This window comes from Mastomys coucha, unplaced genomic scaffold (assembly GCF_008632895.1).
Source record: "Mastomys coucha isolate ucsf_1 unplaced genomic scaffold, UCSF_Mcou_1 pScaffold6, whole genome shotgun sequence".
Classification (NCBI taxonomy): Eukaryota; Metazoa; Chordata; class Mammalia; order Rodentia; family Muridae; genus Mastomys; species Mastomys coucha.
This window is the reverse complement of record NW_022196912.1, coordinates 39,099,348-39,116,245: the sequence shown is the minus strand read 5'-3', so window position 1 is coordinate 39,116,245 and position 16,898 is coordinate 39,099,348. Positions and strand designations below refer to the sequence as shown.

At 44.9% G+C, this 16,898-nt stretch overlaps 1 protein-coding gene across 1 annotated transcript in view; it reads right to left on the bottom strand.

Moving 5' to 3' along the window:
* Window positions 1-16,582, bottom strand: part of Pdia6 (protein disulfide isomerase family A member 6) — a 19,228-nt gene extending 2,646 nt beyond the window's left edge. Inside the window, exons 1-11 of the mRNA XM_031357383.1 lie at window positions 16,471-16,582; window positions 12,788-12,929; window positions 8,763-8,820; window positions 8,236-8,362; window positions 5,570-5,676; window positions 4,214-4,344; window positions 3,831-3,945; window positions 2,996-3,136; window positions 2,222-2,306; window positions 2,048-2,120; window positions 1,630-1,788 (exon numbers count right to left, since the gene is read on the bottom strand). Of these exons, the coding sequence (XP_031213243.1) occupies window positions 1,630-1,788; window positions 2,048-2,120; window positions 2,222-2,306; window positions 2,996-3,136; window positions 3,831-3,945; window positions 4,214-4,344; window positions 5,570-5,676; window positions 8,236-8,362; window positions 8,763-8,820; window positions 12,788-12,929; window positions 16,471-16,489 (1,157 nt within the window). The 5' untranslated portion in view covers window positions 16,490-16,582. The remainder of the gene's footprint in view (window positions 1-1,629; window positions 1,789-2,047; window positions 2,121-2,221; window positions 2,307-2,995; window positions 3,137-3,830; window positions 3,946-4,213; window positions 4,345-5,569; window positions 5,677-8,235; window positions 8,363-8,762; window positions 8,821-12,787; window positions 12,930-16,470) is intronic.
* Between the last annotated feature and the right edge of the window lie 316 nt (window positions 16,583-16,898).

The following is a 16,898-nucleotide window of genomic DNA, read 5'->3' as shown; positions in this document are numbered from 1 at the left end:
TATGAGTACACTGTAGCTGTAGAGATGGCCATGAGCCATCATGTGGCTGCTGGGAATTGAACTCAGGATGCCCCGCTTGCTCTGGCCCCGCACCCTCCGGTGTAATACACTGTAGCTGTCTTCAGACGCATCAGAAGAGGGCGTCAGAACTCATTACCGGTGGTTGTGAGCCACCATGTGGTTGCTGGGATCCGAACTCAGGATCTTCAGAAGAGCAGTCAGTGCTCTTACCAGCTGAACCATCTCACCAGCCCCGGGTTCTTTAGTCTTATACTATTTATTTTTCTTGTAGAATAATTTTAAAAAGAAAACCAGTAAAAAAAATTGCTGGGTAGTGGTGCACACCTTTGATCCCAGCACTCTATAAAGGCCAGAGGCAAGCAGATCTGAGTTCCAGGACAGCCAGGGCTATACAGAAAAACCCTGTCTCCAAACAAAACAAAACAATCAAGCAAACTAACAAACCAACCAACCAAACATAAAAACAAAATTAGGAAGCCGGTGGTGGCGCATGCCTTTAATTCTAGCACTTGGGAGGCAGAGGCAGGCAGATTTCCGAGTTCGAGGCCAGCCTGGTCTACAGAGTGAGTACCAGGACAGCCGGGGCTACAGAGAGAAACCCTGTCTCGAAAAACCAAAAAAAAAAATAAAAAAAAATAAAAAATAAAAAATCCCAAAAAACAAATTTAAGGGCTGGAGAGATGGCTCAGAGGCTAAGAACACTGACTACTCTTCCAGAAGTCCTGAGTTCAATTCCCAGCAACCATATGATGGCTCACAACCATCTGTAATGGGATCCGATGCCCTCTTCTGGTGTGTCTGAAGACAGCTAACAAAACAAAAACCACACAGAACCCTAAAACATTGCTTTGGGTTCCATTTATTACCATGTTTGAGGAAAATATACATTCATTTCATGTTTTACTGATGTTAGAGGACTTACAGAAAAGTTCTTAATGCAACATCCTTCAGTGTTGGTAATCATGGTGCAGTGTGACTTACAGTTTACTTGGTCTTAAAAACAACAGCCTCAGTGTGGCCCCTGGTCCAGGCACACTTATAGGACAGTGTGTTTAAGTAGGGGCAGCCCTAACCTTTTGTATCCAACAGGAAGTTCAGAATGCTCAAGTATCCTTTGTGCCAGGTGTCTTTCCCATGGCCACTGAGAAATGAACTAGGAAGAAAGCAGGGACAGGGAAACCCAACCTCTTAGGTCAATGCCCAAGTATTGCTTAGGTATTTGCCCAAGAACTGATGGAGTGAGTCTGAGGAAGAGGTGAAAGGAGGGCAGGCTGGAGAGCAAGCTCTACAAACTGGCTTTTGAATTAAGAACCCATCATGTTAGCCCACAGCCAGAGGATCACATGCAAATACCAAGTACACGGTAAGAGTGGGAATAGGTGAAGACACAGCTGTCCTGAGCATGTCTAAGACCTTGTGAGAGTTACAATGAGGCCGGGATAATGTGCAGTATGACAAACAGCCTTACCATGCTCATGTACAGTTACTGCCACAGGAAAGAGTAATGATTTAAAAGATCAACTTTATAAACATCCTTCCTGGCTTACATAGAACAATGAAAACCAACAAGACCCAACAGATAAAACAAACAGTGAAGAAAAAAATTACCTGAGAAACTCATTGATGCCTTGTTCACTGAAAGACCCTTTGAGAAGAGCAAATTTCATCTTGCGTGCATTGATGGCTGCCATGGCAGGGTACCCGAACCCTCCAATCCCTAGTGCGTTCTCCAGTTCATACTGGGCTCCAGCTTCTGTCCACAGCCACCTGGAAAGCAGACTGGTTTTAGGGTAAGGAGCTTTTTGTACTACACTAAAATTACATTTTAAACTTCAGAAAGGAGTGTTGCACGGGGTGTGCTCAGATCCCACTTACATTTTCCTCCCATGGTCACTTGAACTTAGGTTTCTCTGAACACCCTGAGTCTCAGGGCTGGTAAGTAATGAGCAGATAGACACAGATACACGCTACAGACAGTCACGAGCCTGCCCATTCTCTCAGAGGTGAGCTGGGCTTTGGAACTCACCCCCACATTTTCTTCTTGTACTTGTCAGCCAGTTTCAGAAGAACTTCCAAGTAAGAGTTTCTGCCTGCAGCTCCTGGTTTACAATAAAATATTTTGAAGGTAAAATAACATCAGTTCACTTAGGAAGCGCTTTAAGCAGCCAGCACTGCCACAATGAGAAACAGCTGTGCTCACCAGTGTCCAGGATGTGAGGCAGTACGGCCACGATACAGAGCTGGTGCTCCTCACATGTCTTCTTGGCTATGTCTTCATTGATTATCTACACAGAAGACAGGGGCAGTTGGAAAGCTGTGCAACGTAATACTCAGACTCCTTCCATACGATGCCACCTAGTACAGACACATCATCTAGAACTGCTAGAACAAAGTGCCATTGTTCATTCCCAAGCCACCTAACAGTCTCTGTAATTACAGTCCCCTGACCCAGCCTGGCTTGCCATGGCTCAACACACATCTGTGCATGGCTATTTACACAGTGTGATGCTCTTGGCTGTCTGCTTCTCCAAAAGTCTACAAAGGTGAGAATGATGTTCACTTTTGGTGCTGCTGTAAGAACTGAAAATGTTTGTATAACACCAGGGCAGAGCTATAGCCATGCCAGGTGCTCCAACAGCCCAAGTATGACTGAATCCACTCTTACTTTTAAGCAGCTTAGATGAACTTTAGCTCACAGTGTAAGTATTTTAATGCGATAAAGTTATGAAAAGCAGTCAATTAAAAATGGAGGAAAGGAGTCAATTACTGGGGATGCATGCTGATAATCTCAGGCCTTGTGGGGCAGAAGCAGGAAGACTGCTATGAATTCAAGGCTAGCCAGGGCTACACAGTTAAACTGTGTAAAAAGTGAAGAGTTCATTTGAACAAGGGGTTCACTGCTGCAGTAGCTGCCATCAGCTGACCAGAAGTGTCCTCACTACTGGCGGGGAGTGGGGTAGGGGGGGTACTTTACCTCAAGCAGCTCTGGAGGTGGGGCATTATCAGAGAACAAATCAAGGGCCCTTGACACTATGTCAGATCTCGTCCGACCACCATCATAGTCCACAGGAGACTCGCCTTTCTGAAATATCTTGATTGTAGGGAATCCTTTAATCTATCAAAGTACAACAATCAGAATATTTAAAATGAAAACCTAAGTAAAGAAAAGCAAAAAACAAACAAACAAAAAAACCAAAACAAACCCCAAACCCCACTATCTTTATGGTTTCTAAAACCACATTTCACTATCACAAAAGTATGTTCTAGCCAAGCATGGTAACATCTGTAATCCCAGTTATTTGGGAGGCTGAAGCAAGGCCCACAAGTTGGAGGCCGCTCTGGGCAACTTAATGAAACACTCTCTCAAAAAAACAAATATGCAAGAGTAGGGACCATAGCTTAATGATAGATCACTTGCCTAGCCTATGTCAGTCCTGGCAGAAATCACCAAATCTGGGGGGCTGGGAGGGGAAATCCCAGCTTGAAGAGCAGTCAGAGGTTTATTAATTGTGGCATTCAGGCAAACCCTGTCCAGGCTCTAGGTATTTAATAATACAATGTGTACACTCCAGAGCAAGAGGATCAACTTTCAAGAGCCTTGTGAGTGAATCTATAAAACCTAGGGCGTCAAAAGCCAGTTGAGTGCTGGTGAATGAACCCACAAGGCCTGGGTTCTAGACTTGACAGTGAGGGACACCACCCCTTCGCCTACAAAATTGTTAAATATCTCCCTGCCTACTTTGAAGGGAGGCCAGGAGCCAAGTGGCTGTTGAAAATCTTGAGTATTTCTCAAAGTAAATGACACTCACCCCGTATCGGCTGGCCAGAACCTGATTCAAGGTGGCATCCACGGCTGCCAGTTTCACTTTTCCCTTTGTTTGCTCCTTTACCTCTGTGGCCGCAGCAGCCCATTCTGGCTCCAAGCTGCAGAAAGAGGGAACTCATAGCACAGGTCCTTACAATGAGCTGCACAGCCTAATCCCTGTTTTATGTCACAACTCAAACACATTGTGTAGCTTCACCAAAGGAATGAACTATCCAAACTATCCCTAGGATGCTCTCACTACTCCAGGTCTGGACACTAGGCAGTCTCCTGGTTATATCTGGGAATAGTACAGCTCTTACTGAACAAGCTGCATGGCTACACTGGATGTGTTGTGACTGACTATACTACTTGGTTAAAGGCACTTACTTTTTGCAGTGTCCACACCATGGAGCATAAAACTCAACCATCCAAACGTCTTCACTGTCAAGGACATTCTTATCAAAGGTGTCATCCGTCAATTCTATCACATCCTTCTTACTTGAACTATCACCTCTACCCTGTGACAGCAACATGACAAACATGAACATCACTCCTACTACAAGTACAGTCAAAACAATCATTTCACAAGGTAATCAAGTTTTTGATTTGTTCATCAGCAAACAAATGAAAATCACTGTTCAATATGATTGCACTGGAAGCTTGATAACAGTCTTAAACAATTCCTGCTACATTTATACAACATATGATCTGCACCTGCTATATTTTATGAAGTAAAATACCCAAGTACCCCACAGCAGGGATGAATGTAGACTCTGATAGAGCATTTTGTGTCAACATAACTGTTTCTCATTTTCTTATCTGAAGTCCAAATCATTTGAGATAGCTTAATCTATTGTTTTATCTCCTTTCCCAGGCCGTGCACATGACAGGCAAACACTCTGCCATGAACCTATATCCTTAGACCTGAATTTCCTTCAGCCAAACCTACAGTTCCATTCACTCTGCTGTGCTGTGTCATCTGTTACCTGGCTGTCTTGGCAGGGTCAAGACAATAGGGTTAACACTGGATGGTGCTGAGACTATTTCAAGCTAGTTTTTCTGGCCTCTTGAGGGGGTGGAGAGCCATTTTATAAAGAACTTCAACACTTCATTTCTCAGAATGCTTCAGCATCAAAGTCAAGCTTCATACTTTATACAAAAGCAAGAAAACAGCAATCCCTATTTCTGTCTCTTCCTCTTCCTCCCACAGAATTTCCCACATGTTTCAGACTCACTGCTACAGACACAGGCCAAGAGCTCATGCAGAGGCAATCTGCAAAGTGAGTCCATGACTCTCCTCTTGGAACTGTGAGAGTCATGAGATCTCAGAGTCTGCTGTCCTTGGCACGGACCTTCTTCACTCTCTGTAGTTCCAATTCTCCATTCTAGCCCAGGGCCCAAGATACCTGTCTGAGACCTCATTATCAGACTGTAGCAAGATGTTCTGGGGCTGACTAGGTATTGCCCTGTAACTGTAAGATGGCAATGAACAGGCTGGGTGGCTGATTTTCTTCTCTGAGATCTAATGAACCACTCTTAATAATATTTTAGTAGAAAGTTTACCAATTTATAATATCAGGGGAGACTGGACAGGAATTGTTCACTCCTGCAATTCCAGAACTTGGGAGTAAAAGGAGGAGGATTAGGAGTGTTAGGCCATCCAAGGCTAACCTAGGTTACATGACCCTCTATAAGGAACACACACACATTCAGGCAGAAAGCAAGACACACTTACAGCCTTACCTGCTTTCCAGAACTGTACCCACCACTCCGCCCACCAAGGCGATCCTTCACGAGCTGGCTCAAGGCACTGAGGGCGGCATCTACAATGGCTTCTCCAGTTCTGCCACCTGTGGGACAGGAAAGGAAGGGCAGGTGAAGGCAGGCAACCTCAGGCTGGCCTTCTGCACAAGTGCCTCTCTGAGGCCTGTGAAGATTCGAAACTATACATCTGCCAGAGGCAACGGCAATTTGGTTCTCATGCACTCACTGAGGCATGTTCTATTTCTTTAGTTTACTGTTACCAGTGTTACCAGATCTTTTTGTTCTCTGTCTGGAAAACAACATCTTCTAATAAGAAAATGCTATGTATGGACAACACAGACTCAAAGAGAAGCTTAATTTCTAGTCAGGAAAACAGGAAAAAAATCCCCAAATACATGTTCCCCAACAAGCTTTTTTCTAAGACATGAAGAGTAGACAAAAATGTGTGGGAAGAGTAGAACATGACACATCTCTGAAGCCAAGTCATGAGAAAACTTTCAAGGCCTCTCTTCTTTTTTGCTTCCAGTTTAGCTGTTAAGAGCAACTCAATCCTAAGTGACAACCTCACTAAAACTATGAAAGCAACCAGGGCTGCATGGGACCCTAGCTCAACAAAAACAAAACAAGCCTCAACCATACAAGAGCACAGTAAGTATGGAAGTCTACCCAAAACTACAGACTTCAGACCCCAGGGCTGGGGACTGGCCCAGAGGAGCAGGGAAGCCATCTTCAAAGGCCAGGGTAACAGAATTTCCAACACTGCATGTGAAGGGAATAGTACAGGAGCTGCCCTGACCCGAGGTTCCCATCTTCTATGGTTTACTTAACCACAGTCACAGACTTTTATTGCTTTATTTTACTGTTACTGCTGTTAATCTCCAACTGTCTAATTTATGGATAGGAAAAGTCTCCACAGACTTTTTATGGTCAGGCATCTACTAGTAGTCTTAGATCAAGTGTATGGAGAGGGCAGTCATCAGGAAGCACTCAGCTAACTGAAAGGCCAGTCTCAGTATGAGAGCAGTCTTGAGCTCTTACTGCAAACAGCTCTATGTCTGAGCCAGTCCGTGTCCCCTCTTTGTACAGAATATACCCAAGCAGAGCTCATCTAGGGAAAGAGAGTTTCCCACTGTGCACCAGTGTTGACCTGATCTTTCTACAACAGGCCATTTGCATGCAAGTACTCTCCAGTTTTGAGGCCATACTGCCTCCTGCTGCCACTCAGCCCTGCTGTTCAGTACAAAAGCAACCTTGCCAATCCACAAAACTACAGGTCCAGCTGGGTCCCAAATACCTTATCCAGGACTGCTGAGATGCTCAGCAAGTAAGGGTGTTTGGCATCAAGTCTGACAACCTGAGTTTAATTTCTAAGCCCACATGGTAAAAGGTGAGATTTCCTGAAAATGGTTCTATAGCCTTCATGTGAGCACTAAAGTCCGTATATACCACCAACAAATACATGCAATAAAACAACCTTATTTACAAGTAAACATGGCAGCAGAAGAATGCTCTAAGCATTCCACTTCTGTTAAACAGCAAAACTATAACCAATTATCATTCCAAAGAAAAAAGACAAGATGTTTACTCTGGAAAGCAGCGTTCAGCATTTCATAGATCTTTGCAGTTTGGGCATCTAGAAGAAATGATGCACCCAAGGCTTTATTTCTAAGGATTCTGACCTCCCAAGTATGGAGATTGGACTTGTACCTGTTACCAGGTATGTGTCTTCTATCCTTAGTAGTACTATTTTAATTACATTTCTGGTAGCCTGAAGCAGGCTTTACCATGCTATTTACAGAAAATGCAGCAATGCAGAGCAGTAGGTATTGTGAAGACCAGAGACCTGAGCATGGAGAGGGAGGGCAGTCATGGCAGTCTGCTCCTTGAGTTTACTTCAGACTTCATTCATAACCTTGGCCCTCCCCAGCCTGTGTTTAACTATGATTCTCCTAGTCAGCCCACAGGCACTTCTATTCACCTAAGCAACAATCAGCCAAATTTGCCATAAAGATTATGTTCAACACTTTCATTAGGACCATAATTTGGCCCAATTCAACAATTCTGATTAGGGACTGTTTGTGTGTATGTAGCTAATGACCGATGGAGGACCTTGATGTACTGAGCACAAGCTCACCACTCAGCCCTGCCATGCTTTAAGAAGAGCATGTGACTAAGACAGCATTTATTCCCCAGAGTTCAGGGCCAGAACTCTCCTCTAGCTGCCGGTGATGCCTAACAGACATTCACATGTTTTGCCATCTCTAGAACTGGAAGAATTTGGAATACCTATTGCCAATAGTTTATGAGACTAATAACAATTTCATAGTCAACTGCATATGCACACAAGGCATAAAGATTACGGGCCAAATCATGCATGTTTTGCCAGACCCTTGTCTTACAGTAAAGGGAGGCAAATATTCAACAGCTGTAATGAGAAAGGCAAGGAGGTTAAAAAGGTGTGGGTCTCCACTACCCTAAATAATTCAAGCACACATACCTTTACCTACAAGCTAATGCTCAAAGCATGGAGAAGGTACTAAGTGCTCTATGCTACTGCAGAAAACAATGTTAAGACACTGCAGGAGCCAGGCTAACTGATCTAGAAGGCAATGCCCACAGGGGAAGGGAGCAGGAGGAATCCTTACCCTGGTAATCTTCTGGTTTGTTTTTGTTAGCTCCAAATATCTTGATGGTGGGAAATCCCCGGACTCCATACTGACCTCCCAGGGACTGATGTTTATCTGCATCAACTGCACCGACTTTAACCACATCCTGAGGAAAAACAGAAGGATTACGTCCTTTTCCTACTACTACAACCTCATCAGACTCAAGTACACAAGTAAAGGGCTGAGCACAGCTTAAGGACCACTGCAAACTTTAGCCTTGAAAACCAGGAGAGAGTAAGTTGGACAATGTGTGAAGGGCAAGTCTAGTCAGGAGAGAAATTGTGGAGGACTGGACACCAAAGCCTTCAGAACCTGCATGGCTAAGATAATTACACATCTAGCTTGGAAACAGATGGAAGAAAGCCAGACACACCCTTCCCCAGCAAGGTATTTGGCAAGACAACCAGCATGCAGGACTTTACTATGCAAATTATCTCCCCAGGGTAAACTAAACCATCTCCAAATTTAACCAGACACAAGGGAAGGAGACCCTCTCAGAGACTCACTTTCAACGCGGTTGCTGCTTTCTTCCATTCTGGTGTTAACCTCTGGCAATGACCACACCTTCAGAGACAAAACACAAAGAAGGTGACAGTTAAACCCTTTGACCTTCACCTCATAAAATAGCTACCATGGTCTCCCCAGGAGGATGCCCAGGACTGGGAGGCTGCAAGGAAGACAGTACTAAGCCACCCAACAACTATACATAGGACACTGGCTTTTCATCACCCTAATAAAAGCCCTAGTAAACCATAATCATTAAATAAACTCCATCTCTTTAATCCTAGCACTTGGGAGGCAGAGGCAGGTGGATTTCTGAGTTCGAGGCCAGCCTGGTCTACAGAGTGAGTTCCAGGACAGCCAGGGCTACAGAGAGAAACCCTGTCCCCAAAAACAAAACACAAAACAAACAAACAAACAAATAAAAAACTCCATCTCTTGTCCACCACCTGTAACAGGCCTACTAGAACACAAGGTTCCCCTTTCCAGGCCTTTGTTTTGCAGGCACTAATACTGTAAAACAACTACCAAACAGAACTCACTGTAAGTCAGGCAGGGCAGCATACCTGTCATGTTGCATCGGAGTGGCAGAGGCAGGAGGACCTCTACAGGCCAAGTATACTATATAACAGAAAACCCATTTCTATTGTCTGATAGGGCCATGGGCAACTGCACTGTTCATTCTTACTGCTGTATAATGCCCACTGTATGCAGACAGTATAGTTTACCTATAGGCAATAAGGTGCATATTCTAAAAAGGCTTTACTAGTCTCTTCTACCTGGGTCTCTAAAGACCCACCGTCACTTTCACAAAGGTTGTCACTGGACCTATGTAAAGCTAAGGACAAGCCTTCAGTATCTCTATAATGATAAAATAGAGACAGGCAAATGAATTGATTCCAATGCTAGCCAGACTCTGTCCACTGCCTTTCTGAATCGAGCCACTGCCCCATCGTGTTCCCACATAAACACTGTGTCATGTGATTAATAATACTCTAGAAGGACCTGAACTCAGTCCCAACATTTTAAGCAAGATTATTTGTGGGCAATCCCTTGAATTGGTGCTTTGACATACTTATATATGCTTTGCTGTTTAGGTGAGACACTTATAATCCAGAGGTCAAATTTTCACAAGGATTAGGTTTCAGGAGTCTAAGAAGGGAGGACTCACATTGTTAGAGCACACACCCCTTCAGCCTGATGTTAGGCACTATGCACAGACCATAGTACCACATAAAAATGAATCTATTTTTGCCGTGCTGTAATAGAAAAATGTAGAAGTTCTTTCTAGTATAAATGTAAACATCCTATAGTTGATGAAATTGTTACTTAATGGCTGCCATGAATAAAAATCACAGCTATTCTTATTATGAGCATTACAATTGCTGCAGACATTCTAACATCCTTATGTGCACAACAACTTTAGAGCTATAGTTGTTAGACTTGCTGATGCCTCATGGTATCTGTTACTCTAGAAAAGAAGTACAAGCGAAGAATCCATAATGCTGAAATTTTAATTCCTGATGTAGCTCAGGGCCTAGTGTGAGCAAAGCCTTGGTTTTACTTCTAGAACTACAAAGAGTAAAATCAAGCAAAATCACCCAAGCACGAAACCTTCTGAGCACTTCCTGACGCCCAGTTTGGGGTTTTGAATTTTAGAGTTGTTCAGTATGAAATCTGTGTAAATGTTTCAAAATCTGAGAAACTCCAACACCCCCTTGGTCCCAAGCAGGGACATCAATTTGTATTTTCTCATGCATGCTCTGGCTCTTCATTTTTTTGTTTGTTTGTTTGTTTTTCGAGACAGGGTTTCTCTGTGTAGCCCTGGCTATCCTGGAACTCACTCTGTACACCAGGCTGGCCTTGAACTCAGAAATCCACCTGCCCCTGCCTCCCAAGTGCTGGGATTAAAGACATGTGCTACCACTGCCCGGCTCTTTTTCTAGTCTCATATAGTCCACAGGTTGCCGCTGAACTTCTGATCCCCTTGCCTAATCCCCCAAGTGTTTTGTTTTGTTTTTTAATTCTTTCTTTTTTTTTTTAGAAAAGGCTTTGCTATGTAACCCTGGAACTACTCATAGTTCTACCAGCTCAGCTTGCCGAGTGCTAGAACTAATGGCCTGTGCCATGATGCCTGACTCCGTGCTCTGCTCAACATCTAAAGCCTTTACTCTAGGAAGGAGTCCCAGGCTCAAGTGACTGCTCTAACCAGACATTTCTTACTTAGAATACTATGCATAAATCTGCCAGCGTAATCATTATTACACCCAGAACCTGCCTTCAAAATCACACCATCAGGTAAAGCTTCACAGGGAAACTGCCCTGCAGCTCTCAGAAACAAATCAACTCCCCACAACACAAGAGGGAAGAAGCTGAATGTGAAAACCATCTCACAGAGCCAATTATTAACAGCCTGTACGAATAGCAATTTGCCTGTACTAATGCAGATGGGCTAACCACAGAAACCAGCAACTGGATTTAAAAGCATAAGTACCTTTATAAGATAGTCAAAGCATTACAAAGAGACAGATTCGCACTGGCAAGAATGTTTGACACCACACCTCCCGTTTCTACACTGGCCCTTAAATAATCTGTCGAGAAGCAGTGCTAAGTTTCTAAAGCTATTCCAGAATCCACCAAAGAACCTTCATCAGGCACACCCAAAAATACATCCACTCAGGACTTCAGAATTCCATGGTAAGACTTTAATGTGAGCCCAGATCATGTAGCACAGGTCTGTGATGCCAGCAATTTGGGAGGTTGAGGGAAAGGAACAAGTTCAAGGCTCCCCTGAAATTTGAAGTGAATTCAAGGCCAGACTAGGCAACCTGGTAAGAACCTGTCTTAAAATTAAATAAAATTCATGTCATATCCTGTGTGGTGGCTTCCTTGGTACTCAGTCCCCAATGGGTGGCGCTGTCTGGACAGGCTTAGGAGGTGCAGCCTTGAGGAAGTGTATCACTGGAGCAGGCTTTGAGAGTTTAGACTCATACCCGTTCCAGTTGACTCTCTCTGTTGCTCTAGTACCATGCCTTCTGTCTGCTGCCTCTAACCCTCTGAAGCTATATGTCTACATAAATTGTTTTTTTTAAATGCTGCTTGGTCATGGTGTTTTACCATAGCAATAAAAAAGTAACTAAGAACATCTCTTTCAAAAGCTTACAAGATGCTGCTCACATCTGAGAGTCCAACCCTGTTAGCTCATTTTCAGAGGCATGTGGTTTGCAGACTAACTTCTTCGGGGTCTTAGTCTGTTGCTTTACAGCTACAGCCCTGACACATTTCACATACTTTCCACGCATCGTCAAATGCTTTGACTAGTAAATAATGCAGCACTGTTTACTATGTATAGAAACACAGTATGTTTTTTTTTTTTTTTCCGAGACAGGGTTTCTCTGTGTAGACCTGGCTGTCCTGGAACTCACTCTATAGACCAGGCTGGCCTCAAATTCAGAAATCCACCTGCCTCTCTCTGCCTTCCAAGCGCTGGGATTTAAAGGCGTGCGCCACCACGCCCGGCTGGAAACAGTATGATTACAGACCGGGTATGCATGAAAGCCCCCGGTCTCTTTCCACCACGTGGGTCCTGAGGATTAAACTCAGGCCACCGAGCAAAGCAGCACTTTACCCTCTCAGACACCTTGCCAGACCACTCCACAACTGACTCAGTCTCCATGGGTTTCAAGAGACCTGACATGTACAAACCAGTCTCCAATTCTCTATTTCTAAAACTATTTGGATATAATGGTACAGATCTGTAATCTCAGTTCTCAGTAACATATAAGTTCTAGGCCAGTCTGGGCCACATAATGGAGTTCCTAGACTACATAGAACACCTGCACTCATGTGCAGGTCTGGTCGTGCACACCTTTAATCCGAGAACTCTGGAGGTAGAGGCAGGCAGATCTCAGCAAGTTCAAGGCCAGCCTGGTCTACTTCGTGAGTTCCAGGTCAGGTCAGCCACAGCCAGTAATCCTATCTCAAAAAAACAAAATATTTAAGTCTTTAAAAAGTATTTTATAATACGTACCATGGTGCATAAAATTCTACAAGCCATAGACCATCACTCTGAATTACTTCTCTGTTGAAATTTGATGGTGTTAACTCGATGACATCATCACTAGAGGAATACAGACCGCTGACTGCTAGAAAGAAGGTACAGCTCACCAGACCTGGACGGATGACAAAAACACAGCAGTTACAGCATAGTCCAAAGCACGAGGATCTTCCCTAACCAAAGCCCTTACAGAAGAGGATGGCAGGGCCTCCTACTCTTCCCTTATAGTGCTAAGCATGAAGGGCATGGAACTCAAAACTATGACAGTTGCTGCTTCTAATTCCAAGTGAAATCACTCAAGTCTTCACAGCTAGCTAGAATCTAGGTCTCTTCCTCATTTTTTTAAATAAGTAAACACAAGAGGAAAAGGCCCATGTACAGTCAATGCAAATACATCAAGTGGCAGAGTAGCTCTCTTGTTTCCAAGATGTTGATTCAGTATGTCTTGGCATGAATAAACAGACACATTATTTAAGGACATTGTATCTGATGGAATCCAGGTTTTTTTTTTTTAAGATTTATTTATTTTTATATATTTGAATACATTTTCTCTGTCTTCAGACACACCAGAAGAGGGCATTGGATCCCATAACAGATGGTTGTGAGCCACCATGTGGTTGCTGGGAATTGAACTCAGAACCCCTGGAAGAGCAGTCAGTGCTCTTAAATGCTGAGCCATCTCTCCAGCCCCCAGGTCTTTTTAAAGATTGAAAGCAGATGTGATGGCTGAGTGAATAAGAACACTTGGTAGGCAAGCATAAACACCCATGTATCCTTAGTGTCCACATAAAGAGCTGAGCATGGTTTTATATGTATGTAATACCACTGTGGAGGAGAGGGGCCGAGGGAGGAGGATCCTGAAAGCTTGCTGGCCGGCTGAAAGGTGAGCTTTTAGTTTAGTTTCAGACCCTCTCTCAAGGGAATACGGTAGACAGGGGAAGACACTCAGCATGCCCCTTTGGCCTCTGTAGGTTCAGGCATGGGTGTATATACCTCTACACTCAAGAGAATTTGCCACATATGCCTACATCACATACAAATACAAAGATGTAATGGAAGGAAACTATCGAGAAAGGGGAATGGGACCAGAGAGAGAGAGAGAGAACAAGAATGGGTAATGTGTGTGTAGTGAATATAGTCAAAGTACATTACATACATGTATGAAAATGTGACAAGCTATCTACTCTTCTGTACAGCAAGCATATGCTAACATAAATGTCTAAGTAGACTGCATTTGAATTTAACAGCTAACATACAACCAGAAGGCAGAGCAGGGAAGACTGAAGCTGCTACTGCATCTAATGACAAAGTTGTCTGTGAGCACCTGGGCTACTGTGACAGTGAAAAAACCAGCAGAGGATTGGACACGTGGAGGGAATAAGTCTAGAGAACACAGACAACTGTTTAAATGAGTTTCATTATGAAGAACTGGAAAGAGCAAGAGCTGTGCGGGGTGGAGGGAAGCATCTCCCTAGAGAGACCAGTGGTCTGCGTGGATACATATGCACAGTGGGAGAGGCTGAGGACACTGAGGGTCTGAACAAGATGTGCCCTGAGTCAGGAGCTCTGCAAGGCGGGACAGGATGAGTCTGTTTAGATGCTGGCTCAGCCAGTGGGGCTGTTCCCTCACACTGTTATCCCCTCGGAAAGCCATCGGCCACGTGTGGTTACCCCAAACTGTGAGAGCTTCTCCAATGGTAAGAAGGCATATTGGTTCCAAAGGCTTAAAGAAAAACAGAGACAAATTTCTATTACTATTTTCATACTATGTGCTGAAATCATGATGGGTTAAGTACACACGAGTGTGGCTTTAAGACAGGATGTATGCTGAGAAGCATGCATGGAGACTATCTCACCAGTGGGACAAAGCCATAACCAGGGACAGCTACCTCGTCATTAGGGGGACATAACCCAATGGGGTTACCATCATAAATGCAGTTATTATGTAAACTTAATTCAAAGCACTGTTATCTGTTCTGCTTTGCTTTTTTATTTGTGGCTCCTAGAAAGCTTAGGATATTACTAATGCATTGCATTAGTTTGCATTGTATTCCTATTGGATGGTGATGCTCCTCGGTGAAGGGAATAATAGAGCTTGCTGGGATTAAAGGCATGTGCTACTATGCCTAGTAAGTTTATGAAATTGTTATAAATTCATATTTGCTTGATACACCGAGTCTTGTAAAAATTCAAGGTGGAAAAAAAAGTCTGAAGTTATGGACACTTTGTAGGTAGTCATGATGGACGATTAATCACCTCCCACATAACCTTGTTGTAATCTACTTCTGACTGATAACCAGCCTAACTTTTAAGGTGTTTAGGTCTTAAGACTTTTGATAGGGTGTTTTTATTGGGTAGCCATCTGTTAAGGGGCACTCTCTAGGAACTAGGCAAGTGTAAAGACAAAAGCCTTACCACAATGTCTAGAAAGAGAAATGCCTTCTCAAGGCATGGAGCCTCCATCCATGCACACTCCCCTGCTGCCCAAAGGGCCAAGAGAAGCAGAACCACCCAATTCTGCCTCAGTCTACCAACTGATGGCTCTAAGATGATCTAACAGGGTTAGGAAGAATCAAACACACAGCACCTGGCACTTGCTCTCCAAGCAACAACCCAACCCCCATCCCGGCAGAGGGGGGCGGGTGGTTTACTATGGCTGAATAGGTCAATGCTGACCCATCGAATCCTGCTTCTAAAATTCACATGGCCACTCTACTCTGTGAATAATGAGCACCCCCGGGGGATTGGGGGGTGGTGGTGGAGAACTCCCAGGGTCCATAATCTATGCGTGCAGATGGTTTTGCCATCTGTGGCTTCCCATTCAATCTCTGTAGCAGTTAAGGGTGTTATAAATTCACACCCGTAACATTTCTGCCTGGCACCCGCCGGCAGCAAGGTGGCCTTTTTAGGATGACTACCTTATTAAAATAATGAGTTAATTGATGGAATCACTTTTGCATAGCCTCTCACTGGAAAACTAAAGATTAAATCTTTCCCTCTCATCTGCTCTCTACAGTAACCCAGAAAGTAGTATTTTTTTTTTTTTTTTTGCTTACTCTCTTTAAATATGTACTATAGCACACGGGGTGAACACGGTTGAAAAAAACTGGCAGAGAGATGAGAAAATATGCTCTGGGTCTCAACTAGTAAATGAAGGGAAGGGAGTGCAGGGACCCACCTCCCTCTCCTACTTTCTAGCCAGGATCGGCTGAGCTAACTAATGTCAGAAACTACAGGCCCATTTATAAGGCCAGCCGGGAAATGAGGGACCCTCAAATTCGCCCACCGAGTCGCTAAACATCATTCCCGGACACCTGGGTGGACATTCAATGGCATCGTAAGTGCTCAGGAGTTGTGAGACCTTCCTCAAAGAGCACTGCCCACTTCCAAGAAACCTTCGGGACCGGCCTCTGCAATCTGCTTATAAAAGTGAAGGCTGAGCTGGACCAGAGGAGGACCGCACGCGAGGGGAGCAGAGGCGGCAAGTCTCCGACTCCCCGGGGCCTCCTGTGAAGGGCCCGACCTGGCTTCTCCCACCCAGCTCGCCGCGAAGTCCCCAGACAGGCCCGGCATCAGCTCCTCCACTCGGGCCTGCTTCGCGGCTCCCGCGCCTCAGGCCGCCTCCGCCCGGCTTCCCACCGCAGGCCCGCACTTACCCAGCACCAGGCGAGCCATGCCGATCACCCACAGTCCGTCCGCGCCGCCGCTGCCTCGGCTCTGCCGCGCCCACGTCCCGCCCTCGGCTTCTAGCGGGCGGTGCGCCGGCGCGCGGAGGCGGGCCGGAAGGGCTCGCCACGCCGTGGCCGCTGTTCATTGGTCGCTGTGGACTTCGCTCATATGCATGGCCAATTGAAAGCGGCCGGGTAGAGGTTACCGGTTTGTTTTTTTTTTTCCCGTGGGGGCGGGGGCGAGTGGTGTAGCGCAGCTGGGCGGGGCGGGACGAGGATGGGCGGGGAGCGAAGGGGCGGGGTCAGAGGACCTCTGGCCCTGTTACTGCTGGGTACCCCTTGTTCCCCTAATTTTTTTCTGGGTTAACTGAAAACAAAAACAAAAACACCCAGGGCTAAGGGGTCTTCATTTCTTC